Consider the following 19,921-nt stretch of genomic DNA (forward strand, 5'->3'; position numbering starts at 1 on the left):
ATATGTAATATTAAGGGCATCCTAAAGATGTGCTCAAAGATTTATCTTTACTTTGAACTGCTCCACATTTATTATCAAACTCAGATTATACATATGTTCAGAAAATTTTATCCTTAGTGCTCTTATTATAATGTGAAAATTCCATTAAAAATTCAATTAAAGGGTCGGGGATTTAGCTCAGTGGTTCCACTGCCTGCTCTCAAGCACGAGGACCAGAGTTTGATCTCTGGTACAAAAATAAATTCCATTAAAATTATAGATGTCTAATATATTTAATGTCTTTGATAATTTAACTTTATTTAATTTGTAAATTTCAATTTGTTACCTATATTCTAACTTATTCAAGACTCTGTGACGCACATGGTACTTTGGTTCTCCTTCAGTAAGATAATTTATCCCCATACAATGTAAGGGAAGGAAACGCCTTGGCTGACGTGCTTGCAACACCTAGCAGGTCCCGTGGTATCACGTTCCCTCCCAAACATGGCATCTGAATAGGCTCCCGGAGTTGTACCTCTCAACTTTACTGATTTGTCTTCGGACCTCCTCCTACCTATTCTATCTTCCTCATGGTTGTCAAATTTAATTTTCTGAAAGGCAAAGCTGAGAGATTACTCTGAGGGTGATGATCTGCAAGAAAAGACTCCGAGTGCCTCAGCAGTGCATCAGGACTCTCGCTCGCGAGCCCAGACGTGCGACTGTTTTCTGTGTGCTCCATTCTGCGACACAACACAACAGTTCACTCCCGTAGGCCAGGAGCCTTGTTATGACTTTCCCACATCTTTGCCATTAATATGCTCCTTCCTTCCGGCTTGGGCTTTCTACGCCATCCAACCTATTGTATTGCGCTATATGATCTTATGATTTTTAAGTGTCTCCTATACCTGTGATTCTTTAATTATCATTATGCTGAAATTTTATTAGACTAATTGTTTCCTGTTTTCTTAGTATAAATTGATTTAAACTTGTTATGTATCATGATACATTTAAAAAAAAATAACATTTCTTTCCAAGTAGTTCATTCATTTTATGGTAAGGGAAAATATTAGATTGTTAATAGCATGTAACCTAAGATATAGTAGCCAGTCATAGCGCTGTTGCTTATTCAAATTGAATAACAGAATCAGGTTAACACTCAAATCTTTATACCTATCTCGAATATACTCATTATTTCACCACTAGCTTTGCCACATAGAAATGTGACCTAGGACCGGATATTTGGCTCAGTGGTTCCTGCGCCTACCCCGCAAGCACAAGGACCCAAGTTCAATCCTCGGTACCAAAAAATCAAAACAAAAACAAATAAACAAACAAAAAATAAATGTAACCTAAACCTCAAGCACTTTTTAAATTATGTGTTTTCAACAATTGAATTTCTTTATTCAATATTGATTTAACAGGAAACGAACTTTCCTTTAATTGCATAATGTGCTATCCTAATATTTATTTCGGAAAGGTTTACCTTTTATTTTCATAACATGTTTCTGGGTTTATTTTACTGTACTAGAATGTTTAAAAAATAGCAAGGAAGGGATTTGGCTTGGTGGTTCTGCCACCTGCCTCATAAGTGCAAGGGCCTGAGTAAGATCCCCAGTACAAATAATAACAATACTACTACTAATAATAATATTTACTATTGTTATTTTAAAAATTAAAAAGCATCAAGTTTTTTTCATGTTTTATTGGTCCAAAATTCAATTCATTTTTAGCTATAAGTTGTTTTCTACATTTAAAACAAAAATCATTCAATTAAAATCAAAGAAAATCTTGGGTATGACAAGTTTTAATTTTACATCCAGGATGCGTTTATTGTACAACTTTAAATTCACTTGATCTGTTGTAATCTTGATAATATGGAAAAAGTCATTTTTGCCTTATCTACTTCACTGTTTGACAAACTACAGGAAAAAGTAGATTTTTTTATTTCAGTTTTCTCATGACTGATATATTTTAAAAGAAAATGAAAAAATTAAAAACTACTGATATTTAAATACAAGCCTTGTTTTACTGTTAACATTGTGAGATTGTACATACACGAAGTTATTTAAAATTTCTACAATAGTTTACAAATAAGCCTTACTAAATTCTAGAGAATATAAATGATACAATGGGTACTTGAAACAATCACTCCTAAAATGAAGAACACATCTGTTTAGGAGAATACAAGTAGCGCTACAAGTTGTACCATATGGAATGAATGAGAATTAATAGACTGTAACAGAAGACATTAGGCAAAGCCCTGGAATTTGATCCAAACTCATGGAATGGGAATTACAAAATGTGCTCCAGGAATGGTATGTAGCACAGCATGTTGAACACATGGGTCCAACAGATAATGACTGACTTTCCCTTCTTGACTAACTCACAGAGATCTCCAACTCAAAAGGAACACAATGCTTCCTACTGGCATGTCCACTTGTCCACATAAGAAAATAATGAAATACCATAAAACAGAGACGGTAAATTTTACCAGTTTCAAGAGCTGCTGTTACTCAAGATAACAATTCATCATCATTCATGCATTTTTCCCAAACCTCACCCCTGACAAACAAATATATCTTCTTCTTTCTATTTCTGAAGAATCTATCATGTCCCTCATTCTATTCATTCAGTCACTATCCAGGATGAGCATAAACATTGCTTTTCTCAGGTGGCTTTCCTGTTCCATTGACAACTCTTTACCACTCAAATTACCTAGCTCCTTTCCCAATAGTTAGGTATCTTTGAACTAAAATTACTTTACAATAATTTGTCCTCCTCATAGGAATTATTTCTGAGGCATGATTCAAAAACTTAATAGAGCTCTTGAACAGCTATCTCAACTAATAAGTATATAAGTAATAAATCATTGATCAAAACTTTCTATTGTGTCAATATAGAAATTTGGAAAAATCACAGAATCTGGGATATGTCAACTATACTACTAAATGCATTGTCCAAAAGTTATTTATCTGTGAGCCACTTCTAAATAGAGAACTAAAGTGACCTGTACATCAGTAATGATATATTATTTACATCTTAATTATAAACAGTGCTTACATGATAAAAGATACATTGGGAAATAAATTGTAGCTCTCATTTCACAGAATCCACATAATGGTCTATATTTGTTTTGTAGTATTGTTTATATAATTTTCTAGACCATATTCATCTTATGTTTACCATTTAGTTGCTGTGTAATATTTATATCTCCATATGTACAGTATGTCATTGTATATGTAACAGGTGCATGTGTTTTGGAACTTGAGAGCTGACTTTGAAATACAAGAACTAATACTATACACATAGTCCCTGTAGTCAGCCATGGATGGAGATAAAAGAGAAATTAGTGAAGGAATAAAATTACAATTACATACTAGTCAAGAAGAAGAATTCTGGTGTTCTGTCATACAGGAAGTTGACTAGAGCTGATAAGAGATATTGTACATTTGAAAATAGCCATAACAGAAAACTTGAAAAGTTTTCACCATAAAAAATAAATATTTTTGCTAATATATGTGCTAAATAGGCTAATTTGATAACTCTGCAATATATGTGTCTATCACAGCATAATATTATTCCTAAAAATATGTACAATTATTGTCAGTTGTGAAAGAAAACTCAAAACTTTTTTGTACCAGGAATTGAACTTGGGTCCTTGCGCTTGCAAGGCAGGCAGCTGAACCACTAAGCTAAATCCCTGGCCCAAAACTCAAAACTTTTAAACCCTTCAAAGATAATCCCTTTGAAAAAATACTAAGAGCTCTTTTGTAATCATTTCAGATAATAATAATAATTTGTTTCATACAACAAATAAGTTATAAATGACATATTAGAAATGTGTTGTTTTCTACCTTGGTGAAACAAACCTTTCCAGCTTAATACTTCTAAAATATTGCCATGCTGGAAAATACAATTTTCATTTACATAAAGCTAATCATGAAACAAACATGGTACTTTCCACATACAATGTTGTCATTACACAATCTTGGTTAAAGGGAACCGAGAATAAGACTGCTAAGTAACACATTAAGATGATAAAACAAAAATTTGTAAAGTTTAAAAGCAAATACAAATGCATCTTACTTATAGGCATAAACCATTGCCTCACTCTGTCTCTCACTACATTGTAAACTGTTGCAATATAATAAATCTGCCATTTTTGGGAGAAATCTAATTCAAGGTAGATAATATTAATCCACACACAATGAACCTTTGGGAACTAGAACTATGCTGAGAATTCGCAAGTATATTTGAAAAGTAGTAATGGAGCTGGGCACGGTGGTGCATCTGTAATTCCAGCACGCAGGAGGCTGAGGCAGGAGAATCACTATGAGTCAAGATCAGCCTGGGCTACACAGTGAGTTTCAGATCAGCCTCACTGTGTAGTAAGACCCTGTCTCAAATAAACAAAAAACAAAAAATAACAACAAAAAAAGAAAAGTAGTAGTGGATATTGGGTGTCCCCTATACTCCCCTAAAATAATTATGTTCAGTTCCTTTCTCAGGAGATATGATTCATTTTAATTTCCTATAATTTTTATACTATAAATTTTTGATTCTGCGTTTCGTCCTTAATTTAATGTTAGAGATTTTTAAATATGTTTAATTGCTGTTTAACTGAACATACATAATATATTTTTACTTCCTAGATCTAAAAAATAGAATATAGTATTTAAGAGCCCATCTTTGTTTCCAATGGCAGTGCTAATAGATATCTTGTGTTTGACTTTTTTTTTGTACCAGGGATCGAACTCAGGATCTTGGGCTTGTGAGGCAAGCATGGTGCCACTGAACTAAATCCCCAGCCCATAATAGTCATCTTTTGAAATTACTACTCTATTCTTAAAAGACTGTGTAAATCAGAAGTCACACAGTCGATGATGAAATTAGATAAAACCTGAGAATTCAGGCTACTGGAAATCACTAAGATCTCTCAAGGAGAGTGTGTTAGAAGCACTTGTTAAAAAATTAAAAATACTGAATCAAAAGAGCTGAGCATGTATTATATGTTGCCTGAGTTCAAAGCTTGGTGCTACCACACACTTAATTTCAATTCTCTGTGCCACAGGTTCTTCATCTATAAAAGGAGGTGTCCTAACTCCCTTTCAGGAAAGTATCATAAAGGCCAGAGATACTGTATTATGCCCAAGGAGAAAGAAAACATGCCGTTAGATTTATATTAAAATTTAAGTCTATCTGAACAGAAACCTTATGTTATGCTACCTCATAAGAGTTAAGAAGACGACTGAGGAGACATGAATGTGAGAGAAAGGATTACAGGGAGGAAAAGTAGAAGAAAGAAGAGGAAAAAGAGGAGACATTAGTCATTTCAATGTACATGGTTTCTGAACACTATCAGAGTTCATTTGAAGGCAAATTCCTTTTCAACTCTGCAGATGAAGACATTAAAGAATTAATATGGGAAGTGTCTTGTGACACACGAGCTTAAAGGAAAACAGTCAAAAGTTAAGTATTCTCAGAATTTCTAAGTAAAATATTAAAGGTACAAGTTCTATGCAGTCTCAATATTCTATAATTTTCTCTACTATTTTCTGCTGATGGCTGGTTACAATTAGCAAGAATGAAGAATTTTTAGTACTTTGTTTATTTGTGTGAACTCCTTAGTAAAGTTTTCTGAGAGTTATGATACAGAGAAAATAAAACACTAGAAGAAAGAGGGCCCTTGAGGTTAGTTTGCTTGGAAAAAAAAGATCAAAGAAAAGAGAATAGGAAGATACTGGAAATATTTATCAGTCCTGTTTTTAGTGGCATGACCATGCTCTTGAATCAGTGACTTATCACCAGATAAGCTTCTGACATTTTCCAAAATAGATGTGAGACAAAGAATGGCCACAAATGGAAATAGTTCATTGATAAATGTTTAAATGTTTTTCTTATTGTCTCCAATGTATCATCTTTGATGATGTATTTTAATCATGCATGGAAATAACTAAATTAGTTAAATAAATATTCTCTGTATGCTTGACAACAATGATGTTACATTTAGTTACCAGAACATGATTACCTGCTAATAAATTATATATAAGTGCAAAGTTAAAGTATGTGCATCCATGTTCAAGATAAGCTAGAATGCATTTCCTGTAAGGTGGAATAGTTTGTGGAAATTTTTCTTCTATAAAGATATCTACATTTATCCAAATAATAATTTAGCATATGAAATGTATTTAAAAATATTACAGCTCTATTGCTTAAAGTCGTCTCTACTAAAAATGAATGCAGTGTAAGATCTACTCATTACTTGAGCAAGTTTCCTTTTATTTGATGTACACTGGTTAACCCTTTTCTTTGAAGCACTATTCTAAATGTAGAAGACTGGAGTGAAAAACAAACAAATAAAAACAAAAATAGCCGTTGTATGGTAATAAGTCTCATGGAGGACTTTTTAAAAAAAGAGATAATAAAGAAACTTGGCATGTTATTCAGTTTTACATAGTCAGGAAAAGATTCCAGGAAAACATGACAGTCGTCATATAGAGGCAGGTACAAGGCTAGTTTTGACAAGCGAACATTATTATCTGACACACTCTAACAGTCTAATGCCAGCTGCTTCTTGGAGGTGCCAAGGACAGAAGCAGGATAAAGTGTTGGGAGTGCTGGCATGAGAGGTCATGGGAATTTGTCAGGCTAGAGACATCTGAAAGTACTGTCAAGAAGATGGATTGCTGAGGGTGTGTGAGATTAGGAGATGAACCTTGCTCCTCCCAGTCTTTGGCCCGAGCAATTTTAAGGATATAGTCAATTTTCACTTATTTACTTGCAGAGTTCTGTGTAAAATTACTGGAGGAAGGCTTAAGTGCTCAGTTTTAGATATGTGAACTTTGAGATACCTAGGAAAGATCCAGGTAAATGACAGATGACAATAGATGAATAGATAGAGACAGGCAGATAGGGACAGGAGTTTTTTGAATTCAGGGGGAAAAGGATAGGCTGCAGTTATATGTTTGTAAGTCACCAATAACTAGATGATATTTACAACTGTGATTCAATATGGTAAAATTCTATAGATGGAAAAAAATCTGAAGTTTGAATTGATAATCTCTAATTAGTAAATAAGATGATGAAGCATCACTGAGGAATAAAGAGAAAAGCTAATGAAATTCTCTGTAGATTAAAAATATACTCTCAAGTACACACATTGCATATATATTCACACACATAGCTATCTATATATACTCATATATATACATATATATAGTCATATATATACATTCATATATATACACATTCATATATATACATATATATACATTCATATATATATACATATATATACATATATATGTACATAGATATATATATGTATACATGGATATGTTATTCTGAATCACAAGTAATTTTTTCCACAGGAAGATCTGATGAACATGAGAAAGGACCTTTGGATTTAGCCAGGGTTGCCCTATGCTTGTTGGACTCCAACAAGTTCCAGCTCAGAGCACTTACAGAGAATGGGATCTGGATAGAAAGAGAAGACAGGATGAAGGCAGAGCAGGAAAAGCTAGGAAAAGAACAAGACAAATAGGGCAAAACCGGAGAAGATAGTGTAGTGTTTTTGTTGATTGTTTGGTGTATTTTGTATGTATGAGTGTGTGTGTCTCATGAAGAGAATATGATCCATGTATTTTCTTTAATTTCAGGAATCATCATAACATTTTTAGTAATATTTTGAGCCTTGCTCTTTTGGACACAAAGGACACATTCTGCATCAGCATATTTAACTAGATACTTATAGTCTACACAAGATATTGGAAAATATTCCACCTAAATGAAGCATTAAAATAAATCATATCAATGGATAATCAATTATCAAATAATAAAATTTAAAGTCTATGTCTGCTATGAAAGAGACTCATCATTTATTCTTTCTTAGCTTTTTATATATACTAACAGCATCTTTTCAAATGGTTATTGAATATTAAAAAATCATATTATTCCAATTATGGCCAAGGTATTATTTTGAGCTTTTCTCATATATTATTGCTGCTCTTTGTTGTAAGATTTAAAAAACAAGGTTTTATTAACATATATACCAAATTAATATATGTTAAAGTGCCAGGGATAAGCAATTAAGTGTCTTTCCTAAGGCTTGATGTATAGGGAGTGACTCTGTAGGGATTAAGTCTAAGTATGCTTATTTCCAAAGTTGATCATAGTTATTTAAGATATACTACTTCCTAACACAATAAGTTCTGAAAGACTGGAATTAAGTTTTAAGCAACATTTTATATATATGTATATATATAAAATGTATATATATATACAGGATTCATCCAAGTGCAAAAAAAAAATGCATTTTACCCAACCTTACTACCTAGTTACTGTTTTAGAAAATTAAGATTTCTTATGTTTATACATCAAACCACTACAAATTTTGAAGCAAAGATGTGTAAATTGATTCATTTTAACTGGGCCATTATACTTAAAACATATACCAAATTATAAAATAACAACAAGACAAAAGAATTCTTGCTATGAAGTCAAATATGAATGCAGCAACTTGAACACCAAGTAGGTTGCTATGCAGGAGGAGGAATCCAGTTAATCCTTTGTTTGGCCTCAGATTGTCAGGTTTTGCTGCTGAGATGCACATACAAGGGCTCAAGTTTAAATGTAAGATTCCCAAGAAAAAATTCTCAGCTCTAAAGAATGATGACTTGCTGAATGCATAATTTTTGCAATTTAGTCAATATTCAGATTTGTAAATTTCCCGTTTTACCTTCAAATACATTCTCCAAAGCAGAAAATTTACATGGGGATGAAAAATCATTAAAAGATGATTGTTTTTTTATTACTCAAAAGTGGAAATCTGTGACGTGTTTTCTTTCCATTCAATCCATTATAATTTTTTCCTGGTCTGATTATGCTCCTCTCCTAAGTTTTGAGATCTGATAGTGAGAGGTTGTAAACATCAGCAATTTCTTGATAAGAATTTTAGTTTTTAGACTTAAATCATCTTTGAATACTTTTTAAAAATCCAAGTGATGTTCTGACATAATAAACAAATAAATCTTGTCATGAATAAAATTCATACATCAAAATTCTATTTTATATTTGGCCCCAGTTAAATTATAGAAAAATTAAATTCTATAATTATATATAAGGAAGTGGTTTTGAATCTCACATACTTATGATACACATGAAATTATAAAATGTCCTACACTTTATTTTCTATCTGAAAATATCTGTACTGTTATAATTAATAAAATTATATATAATCTTGTTGATTTAAAGCACTGAATAATTTCTTTACAGCTTCTCTAGAAGCTCAGATAGAGAATGGCTACATGGAATAAATGATTAAATTTTATTCTGAAGATAACAGCAAAATCTAATATTTCCATATGGTAAAATACATTTTTAAAAAATAAAAATATTAATCTTTCTCATCAGTTAAACTATTAAATTCTTTGCATGCTTAGAGAAAATCTTTGAATTTTCTAACCTAAGATGTATAAATTTTTTCATTCAGTAGTGACATATTTGTTAATATGACTATAGATGGGTAGCATATAATTGAACAAACCAAAAATATGATTAGATTTTATGATATATACTAAATAATACTATTAGTGACTTCTGTGACTTTGCTTGCAGTTTTCTCTAAGTACTGTTAAAATCCTATGGTAATATTCATATTTGTTGATGTTCTTTAAAAACAGATCTAAAGATAATTTTCATATAGACTGAGAGATTTTTCAGTACAAATTTTATTTCTAGATAATACTTAACAAGTTCAGGAAAACCAGAACCTAGCTATTAATTATCATGTAATTAATTTTAACTGAGTATAAAAGATGCCATGAATACTTTCTCCCAAAACCATGAATAAAGTCTCTCTTGTTCACCCTGAAATTAAGATTTAAAATCAATAATTTATTTTAGTGCAGTGCTGTTAGTATTTAATCAAGTGATCAATAATCTTGGAGTCAAGAAAATTTTGAATAAATAAACAAACAAAACTCACCTTATTCATAATACATATCTTTTTTCTGGTTTGAGCATCAAGTATTTCAATCTCAAAGTAAGCAGTTTTTGAATGTTTGAGGGCTGGAACTGATTTTAGAGGACCCGCTGAGAGTACAAATTGCGACAAAGTTTGAAAACTTCTCAGATCATTCCTCATTGTGGACCTTGAAACTCCTCGAAAGTATAATTCTCTTTTGCGTTCTGAGGCAAGGGACTTGTGGCTTTTGAACATTCTGTAAACTAGCTGGAGAATCTGTCATGTAAACAGGAGACTTGTCTGTGTGTGCCCTATGCACCAGTTAAATACTGCTGATGAATGCTGAGAGACCAAGTGGCCTGCCACTACGACCGTCCAGTTTTATTTAGCAGGCTTGAAAACAATGGCTGATCTTATTTCTATATATAGCACACTGTTGAGAATTCTGTAGTGTGGAGTATTATTTTACCAGCACCTGAAGTATTTCTAGCTTTCTCCTGTTATCTCTGTTTCTTAATATTACCACTCTTATCTGAAATTCCAAAACAAGAAAAGAACAGATGTTCTTGATATCTCCAAATTCTGGATTCATGAGTATTCACACATAGGCATACTTATACATGCACTTCATTTTTAGATGTATTTAACTTTACCAGAGTATATATCTCATATTATAAAAATAATAAAAGTGCAAATTAAAAATAAGTGACATGTATCCGTAATAAGTACATATTTAATGAAAGTTTCAAAATAAGAAATTGTTTTCTTCAGTATTAATTGTACATTTAAAATAGTTTAATAAGGTAGCTGCACAGTGTAAAATAATAAAGGCATACAAACATGACAAACTGCAAATATCATACGCAGAGCACAAAGCTACAACTCAGAAAATAGGAATGAAAATAAAATTAAAATAAACATTATATTAACATTTTTACACGTTTATTCCTTTGTAAAATCATTGAATTGATACACAGTATAAAATCAGTAAAAAACATCTTATTTCTCATAACACTAAATTATGGAAAATATAAATAGTCCCTGAATGAAAATTTAAAACAATTAAGAAATTTGAGAAGAGATTGGATATAATCTCAAATATGTATATCTGTAGAGTAAGCAATTGAAAAATATGTTGCTGTAATTTGGAAGAATAGTAATAAAACATATTCTAGAATATTGGTATAAATTCAGTGATAAGAAAAAGCTAAATTTATGGGCACAGACTTTCCATTATTGGTGTGAAGCTAGCCTTCACTTTTATAAATAAATGTACTGTAGTTTTCTTTTTTTACTATATATTAATCACTGGAGACTCATGTTATTTCATTATCATTTCATGCTCTACCCTCAATAGTAAGCATATTAGAAGGCACAAAAGATATGTTTGTTTTGGTGTGTATCGGTTTAAAAACATAACTGTAATTAGTATAGTGGATGAGATCAGACAGGTAATGGTGTTAAATGATGTGAAGTCTTGCAGATCTTTGGGAAGCACTTTGTAGAAAATAAGAAACCTCTGTAATGTGTTGAACAGATTATTAAACTAGCTTCCTGAAAACAAAGCAATATCATCGAATCTACTCCATTTAAAGTGCACTATACACAGGCTAATCTGGAAGTAGGAAGAGCAGTTTTCAGTGGTGATAAAGGTGAGATTGGCACTTAAATGGTAGCTACTTGGATGGTAGATGGGTTGCATCTGGATTTCTGGTGACTGAAATATGAGATGTATGTTAAGGTGACCCCAAGTTTGAAGTCCTGAACACTTGAGTGATAAGGTTATGCGAAACATATCTCTTTATAAATAAAGGGACAAGTTTTTCTTACATAATATTTCTAAGTAATATATACAGATAATCTCAAGAGTAGGTTTCATTTGATCACTGGTTCACAATAAATAATCAATGGTAAATAATTAAAGAGAAAAAATTCCATATGGGAGAGAAATAGCAGACTAACAGTGTCTTACCCATGTGACTAACCCTAGTCATCATGAGTAAATATTTTACTATGCTGTATCCATTATAACAGAGAGATAAAGTTGTCACCTCTTGGTTGTTTTCAAAACTTATGTTCTAGATCAGCCATACTAGCATATGGGGGATAAATTGAGGGTCATACCATGAAGGACCTGAAGAATACTCTTCAGAAGTGCCAAGAATATGAAAGTTAAAGAATAACTGGGAGACTGAGACAAATCAATAAACCCCATATAAGTGTATCACAGAAAAACTTGCTATTCTCGGTTGGTTCCTAGAACAACAACAAAAGAATATTACAGGAAACCTGGTGAAAGAGATACCATCTATGGTTAATTTAACAGCATGTTATCTCTGAAAATTATGAGTTTTGGTACTTGGATCCAGTTAAGGGAAGTTGACTAAAAAGAAAAAACAGGGCTGGGGATTTAGCTCAGTGGTTCTGCAGCTTTCCTCCCAAGTGCAAGGTCTTGAGTTCAATCCCCAGTACAAAAAAAAAAAAAAAAAAAAAAAAAAAAAAGAAAGAAAGAAAGAAAGAAAAAGAATACCACCCACATGCAGTTATTTTACTTTCATTTCAAAAACTTTTGTAAGATAATTCCAAAATTTAAAAATATAAACACTCACCCACCATAAAAACAATAAAAAATAAATGTAGAAAGCGAAAAATGGAAGAAAAAGGCACAATTCAAAGAAATAAAATCATGTATACATTTCTATTATTCACTGAAAAAAATCTGAAATGTCACCTTACTTGCTTATTTCTGTAGATATGCAGTAATTTTAAAAACGAAATGGTATTTTGTAAAGTATTATATAACATAAAATGAATCATAATGAAAACACAATTGATATTCAAATAATTCCGGATAAGACTCATAAATTTGTAAACTATACAGAAATTTAAAACACTATTTAAAAGTGTAAAATATCATAGAAAAAGAGTTAATGAAAAGCTGGAATTTTCTTTCTAATTGCATTAATTATTTGAAATGGTGACTAAATAGAAAAGGTTTGGGCATCCTGCTCTTATTTTCGTAGATAGTTTTTTTAACAAAAACATTTCATTTCAACTTACTGTCTATTTGAGGTTATAATTTTCAGTCCATTTTAAAAGCAGCTTTAATTTACATAGAACCTAAATATGAACATTTTCTTCATATGTCCCTTTACTTCACTCTAATGCACAATTTCTCCTAGTGACAACTTGCTCAGTGTACTACCATAATTTACAACTAAAGAATGGATGTTAAAAGGATATTATTAACAAACATCTATGAATTATCATGCAAACTTTGTTTTCCTCTTCTACACATTTTTACAAACAGATAAAATCATGTTTCCACCATGACAATATCAAAACAGAATAATTGTACTCACCTTCAAATATACTGTGTTCCACCAGTCCATCATTCCTCATCACCTTCACCCTTGAGGATGTTTGGTCATTTTTGTAGCTGTACTTTTGCCAGTACGTCATTAGTTAGCTTCTTTCACTTCGGTATGCATTTAAGTCTCCTCCATGTTTTTTCAAATATTGAGAATTCATTATTTTTTTAAATTGTTTTATAATACCTCTTCACGTGAGGGAACCTCAGTTTACTCGTCCAGTCACATATTAAAGGGTAGTTTGGCTGTTGCTATAACAACCCACACACAAGTCTTTGCGTGGATATAATTTTAAACTTATTTGGGTAAATGCCTAGTAATATGATTCCAGGTTGAACTGTAGACTTTTGTTTAGCTTTGTAAGGAACTGCAAAATATTTTCCAAATTGGCTATACCATTTTGCATTCCCACTAACAATGTACGAAAGGAAGTTCCTGTCATTCCAAATCCTCACCAGCCTTTGGTATTGTCTGTGCTTTGGATTTCAGCCATTGCACTAGAAGTGTCATAACATCTTATCTCATTGTTTTAATAGAAGACTCATTAATGTCATATGACGTGGAGTAATTTTCACATGCTTGCTTCCAGTTTTCTTGTCTTCCTTCGTATGGTGTATATTCAGAGCTTTTGTCTACTTTGCAATCTTTTATTTTCTAGGTTTGAGTTTTAAGAGTCTAGTTTTTGGATATATTTTATGTATCATTCCTGAAATATGTCTTATAAATATATACTTTCAGGTTCATGGCTTGAACCTGAGTTGAATTATAATATTTTAGCAGGTTATTTTGCATATTAATGGTTTATAATATAGACTAAAATATAAAATGTGCAAAAATATAATATAATGTGTGCATTGTGCTTTTGATCTTATATCTAAAAAGTAATTATCAAATATGCAATTATGTGGATTTTCCTATACTCTATTGTAGAAGTTATGTGGTTTTATACTTACATTTATACCTATAATCACTACTATGTTATTTTTGTAAAAGATATGAGATTTTCCAGTCATCCTCATGCCATTTTTTGAAAACACTATCATTTCTACATTTGATTGGCTGCAATTCTTTGTCAAAGATTAGATGATAATGTTTATATAAGTTTATTTCTAAATTCTCAAACTGTATCACACATTGCTTTTATGCACACCACATTGGCTTTATTATTATAGCTTGATAGTATTGGATAGTGTCTATTACTAAGTGATAACAGACATTAGCTCTTCCTTGTAATATTATATGGACTATTATGTTTTTTTTGGCTTATTAATTTAGCTTTCATCAAAGATAGCACATTTGTTATCCTGTCTTTACTTTGGTGCTAAGATCAAGTGTACATATTGCATTTATTTCTACAATTACATTATAGATTTTTTATTTTATTTTTTTTTAACATTATAGCTTTTTAATTCATGGTGTCTCAAGTTTGAGTATCTGTATGTATTTCCATATCTTTCCTAAATAATTATTAGTTCTCTCTGTAGATAATAATTCAGTTTTCTAGACTTAGTTATACTTCACAACTGATCAACAGTCTTGTCAAATAATGGATTTTGTAAACCCAACTATCACCCTTGGGAGGTGAGGCAGGAGGACTAGCATAAATTCTATATCAGCCTGGACTACATAGTGAATTCAAGGTCTGCCAGCACTACAAAGACAGACCCTGTCTCATAAAATTAAAAATTAAAATTAAAAAAATAAATGAAGGATTTTATAATTGTTCATAAGTATTTGTAATATTTAGACAATGACCAATTCACTCACTAGACCATAAAATATATGCTAATTTATATTCAAGCTATAGAAAATACCTGCTTATAATAACTACTCAGCATTATTCATTGAATGAATACACCATCACATGAATATATTTTCCTCTCTAATGAAATATATCCATTGTTGGTATCACAATTATATAGCCACTGGAGCTTAAGAGCATCTTTACTAATGGAAAAGACTTCATAATAAGAACTATCTTTTTAACCTGTGTTTAACATTACCTAAATAAATGTTGAAAGACACTGAATCTAGGGATGGGTAGGTGAAAGAGAAAAAACTACAACTCTTAAACCACTTGCATATTTATTGCATCAATGATCGTGAGAAAATTATACTAGTTTTACAAATGGAGTTTAGAAAAGCAAGACATGAGTAGAACATCAGAATATATATTAAGCTATGGTTCTCTTGAACTGGGCTAAAATATGTACGAAAAATATGCATCTAAAAATAGCACTGTTCTGTAAAAATTGTTTAGGTTCAAAAGCATCTTATTCTAATTTATAGATAATCTCACACTTTCCATTACCTGTCACAGTTGCATGATGTGGATTTCATCATTTTTTATGAAATGTAATATGGCAATTCATAAAACATAAACAGAAATTTCAGAAAATAAATATTCAATAGATACAATGTGATTGTTCAGATTTGACCAAAAATTCAGATCTATGTCTTTATTCTCTCCATTATCTTTTTCAAATTATTCCTCTTCTTTACCCTTACAAACTTAAATGACTGTAATACTAGTTCAAAACACTGAACTTTACTTATAATAACCACATGAACAAATAGGACACTAGTCCAGATCCATCATCTTCCCCTAAATACCTGCAAATATATTATTCTCTTACACTATGAAGCTTATACAGACTTTATTTTTGCAATTTTCCCATTTGTAGCAATACCAATGAACTGTGAAATGGGTTCTGAGTCATGAGGTTAAATACAGAAAGGGCTTCAAAATAAATTATTTTCTCAATCTCAAAGGGACTTGATTTTCCTGAAGAAATATTTTATATCTTCTTCTGTTCTATAAGTTCCTGAAATTATTAATTCTAACCAGTAGAATATAAACCAGTAATGTTAATATTTCAGGTAATAGAAAATAATTGAAAAATATTTTGTTTATATAAAGAGTATCACATAAAACAACAAGAAAATGAAAGAAATGACTAGTCATTGTTAATGTGGAAAATGTCAGTTTTATACACTTGAAGGTTACATTTACCAATAAGCAATCATGATTCATAAATCAGTTAAGATAGTAGAAATATGATACTTCCTTATTAGAAAAGTCAGTGTTGCTCTTACACAGAGCAAAATGCTCTGAAATTCAAAGTGAGAGATGGAGATCACAGCTCCTACTCTGGTACTGTATGCTGTGTGATATTAGATGAACTAGTAATTATTCTTACTGCAAAATTAGGTTATCATCTCCACTTTTATTTCTGTATTTTGCAACTAATATTTAAATGTGTGCTCTGTCTTAAAAATCAATAATGATGAAGTAGAAATGAAACCTGTATGTTAATTCCCTGTGAAGGTTATTATATAGTTAAGGTATATAAAAATGTAGGGTGAAATCCTATGGATTTATTAGTAGTTGGTAAATCTGACTGCAAAAGAAGGTACAATTTCACCAAGCTTATCATAAATTAAATAGTTCGCTAAAGAGCAAATAAATTGGATGGAGATTTGCTCTTCTATAAGAAAATAGGCGGAGTCTAATTGATTATATGTAAGATTTAATTTTTTTGTAAAATTAGAATATTCAGGAAAAAGAAGAGAATATTTAGTTCCTAGTCACTTTGACCCCACCATTCATATGTGCTTATCTCAAGTATCCTATAATATTTTATAATTTTATTTATTATTTTTTTCTCAAATAATTATTACTCAGTACAAACCTTTTGATCTCAGGCTTTAACTCTGCTGCCTGTGACATTTTCTTTAGCTGCCTGTGGCTCTTTTCTGAAGGCAGTGCTTCCCCCTTTCCTATCCTCAGCCCCATGTTGGGGTTTCTCTAACACTCAGGTGTACCCTCCCTGGAGTCTCTGTGCTTTCTTCTTGCACATGCTGACTTTGATTAGGGGAACAAAGACAGGTCTGTGTTTTCTCCTTTCAGTATTTTCTTCATGATTGGTATGGGCTCTGTAGCTTCTTTATCAACACTGAAAGAATGGGGTAAAAATCAATACTCATGCCTATATATTTAAAAACAAAATTAAATAATTCCTATGCAACTTTATTTCTAAATAATTTGGCAAGTTGTTCAAGAATTCTGATCAAACAAAAAATAAAAGTTTACTTTGAAAATCAAGAACTCAGTTTATTTTTTATTATATGTCTTTATTCATAGATCATGAAAATTTAAAATACATCAGAAAGATAAGGAAAATACAGTACAAATTAAGGAAATAATTGTCTTGTCTCATAATTTAAAAATAAATGATGTGATGGGAAAACAGGTAGAGTTTAGATATGTCTCAATGTATGTGTACATTACAGGCCATAAACATGCACTAAAATTAATAATATCGACAAGAATGAAAAGCGAGAAAGGGGAATTACAGGGGGAGGAAATGAGGAGGGAAGGAAGGCGATTCAAAAAAAAAAAAGAAAGAAAGAAAGAAAGAAAGAAATAACCTGTAATGTGAACACGTACCAACTCAAGATAATTGTAAAATGCATATACTGCAAATGTGTACTAATAAATAAGTAGAAAAGGAATATCAGAGATAAAAATCAGCAATAGTATTCTTATTCAGATATACAATGCACAATTCAAATTTTTTAAGTTTTATGTTCTTAGATATGTGAAGGACACTTTTGTCAGGAAGCTGGGGGATTTACTATCATATTGAAAATTACCTTGTTTTATAATTCACTGGGATTATCCTGTTGTTACCATTCAGACTGATATTTATGACCTAAGATTTGTATAAGTTAGTGTATTTTTAAAAAACTTACAGCTATATTAAAATACTTTCCATTAACATAATAATAGCCAATGCTCATATGAGGATTATACACTGGTAATGTACTTAGGGCTTATCATCTTACTGACTGAAATGGCTATTATTACAAATACAAAAAGTGAGTCATTCAGAATTCAAATAACACAAAGAAAGTGATACAAACATAAAGTGCCATAAATAGTCATACACACTCTATAAACATAATCACATCACAAATCATGTTTATAGCCTCACATATACACATAAAGAGATAAATATATATGTAGCTGTCTATAATTTATCACTACAGTTAAATCATTCAGCACAGAATTATGCTTAGACTCTCAAGATGTAATTTAGATTGCAATATGACAAAAAGAACCATATATATTTTAAATGGCAAATTTTGAAAAATGATTTTTTCCATGCTACAGTATCCATTTTTGAGATTGTCTGTGTATGTATACCAAATTTTAGAGACTTAAAGCTATTAGCAATCATTTTGAGGAGTGTGCTGTCATACAATAAAATGTGACCTTCCTTAACAATCACCTAAGTCTTGATTCTTGGTTCTCATTCACTCTAAATGGGTACTAGGACTCATTTTTTCTGCCATTTCTACTTCCCACTCATTTGAAGATTTTAAATGGGCTACCATTAATAATTCTACCTAGACATGTACAATTTTCTTAAAGCATGAAGTAGGACCCCAGGGTCATTTATACTTACTGTACAAGAAAGTTAAAATGCATTTTGCTGAATAATATTTTCTGTAGTATTTTGTCTCATTTTTTGATGCTTAGCATATGGTACAGTTATTGTAAAATTATTTTTAAATATCAGGATTTATCTGGGTCAATCTATTTTAAGAAAGCACATAGTAGCTAGTGCATAATACAGTAGGCATTCAATAAAATTTAATGAATAAGTGAAAATATACAATTAATCAAAATGATGCAATAAAGAAACATGGATAAAAGGAAGTTTTATGTTAGTAAACACAATGCACATCACAATGGAGTTACAGGATATGTGGGAGTGAGATAGGGAGATGGGCGGGGCTTAGGCTGAGAAGCAAGGGCCAATAACCCTGGGAATGCACCAAATAATCTCCAAAGCCCCACATGTAGACTTTTCTTGGAGTCCTAAAATGTGTGGATGGCACAAAAGGACACAGAAACCACAAAGAGCTCATTTCTATGGCTTTCCTCATGGTAGTCTGCCCTGTGTTCCCCAAGGTGTGCTTTTAATTTAATTTTTTTTTCTTCTTTTATTCAGCCCAAGTCCACCTTGCAAAGACAGTTTCTCTATTACCCTTTATTTTTGCTCCTTCAAATAAAAGTGACCATTTTTGCTTGCTTTGTTCAGTTCTTAATAAATGTTTTTAAAAGTCATTATCTACAATGTAGAAAAATTTAATATATGCCTGGAATATATATTGGTAAAGTATTTTGCCTATGATTTGAAAGACTTTTTATGCTTTTTAAGTTTATTGATACATTTTAGGTATATAATACAGTTACATTCATCATTCAAATCGTGTAATTTTACATGACTTAACTTGGTTCTTATGTTTCCCCATATCGCAGCTCTCCCCTCACCCTTTCAATCCTTCCCTGTTTACAGAGAGAGAGAGAGAGAGAGAGAGAGAGAGGCTGGCCCACCCCTAATGTGATAATGGTTTATCCCTGGTGGAAATGTCAGAAGGGTGTTTTTTTCTCGGGAAACAGAGGGCCATTTGCAAATAAAAGGGAACAGGCAGATACCTTTACAGCTGAAAGGGGTTTGCCCAGGTTTGCTCTTTTGGGAAGTGGGGGGTTAAAAAAAAAAAAAAAAAAAAAAAAAAAAAAAGATTTTTTTTTAAA

At 31.4% G+C, this 19,921-nt stretch overlaps 1 protein-coding gene across 1 annotated transcript in view; it reads right to left on the minus strand.

Annotated features, from left to right (window-relative positions):
• The window catches only part of Tecrl (trans-2,3-enoyl-CoA reductase like), a 78,982-nt gene extending 68,743 nt beyond the window's left edge, over positions 1 to 10,239 (minus strand). The window contains exon 1 of the mRNA XM_010626692.2: positions 9,965 to 10,239. Coding sequence (XP_010624994.1) covers positions 9,965 to 10,198 — 234 coding nt within the window. The 5' untranslated portion in view covers positions 10,199 to 10,239. The remainder of the gene's footprint in view (positions 1 to 9,964) is intronic.
• Positions 10,240 to 19,921: the final 9,682 nt, after the last annotated feature.

The sequence above is a fragment of the Fukomys damarensis genome, unplaced genomic scaffold (assembly GCF_012274545.1).
Source record: "Fukomys damarensis isolate Sample0158 unplaced genomic scaffold, DMR_v1.0_HiC HiC_scaffold_35, whole genome shotgun sequence".
NCBI lineage: Eukaryota > Metazoa > Chordata > Mammalia > Rodentia > Bathyergidae > Fukomys > Fukomys damarensis.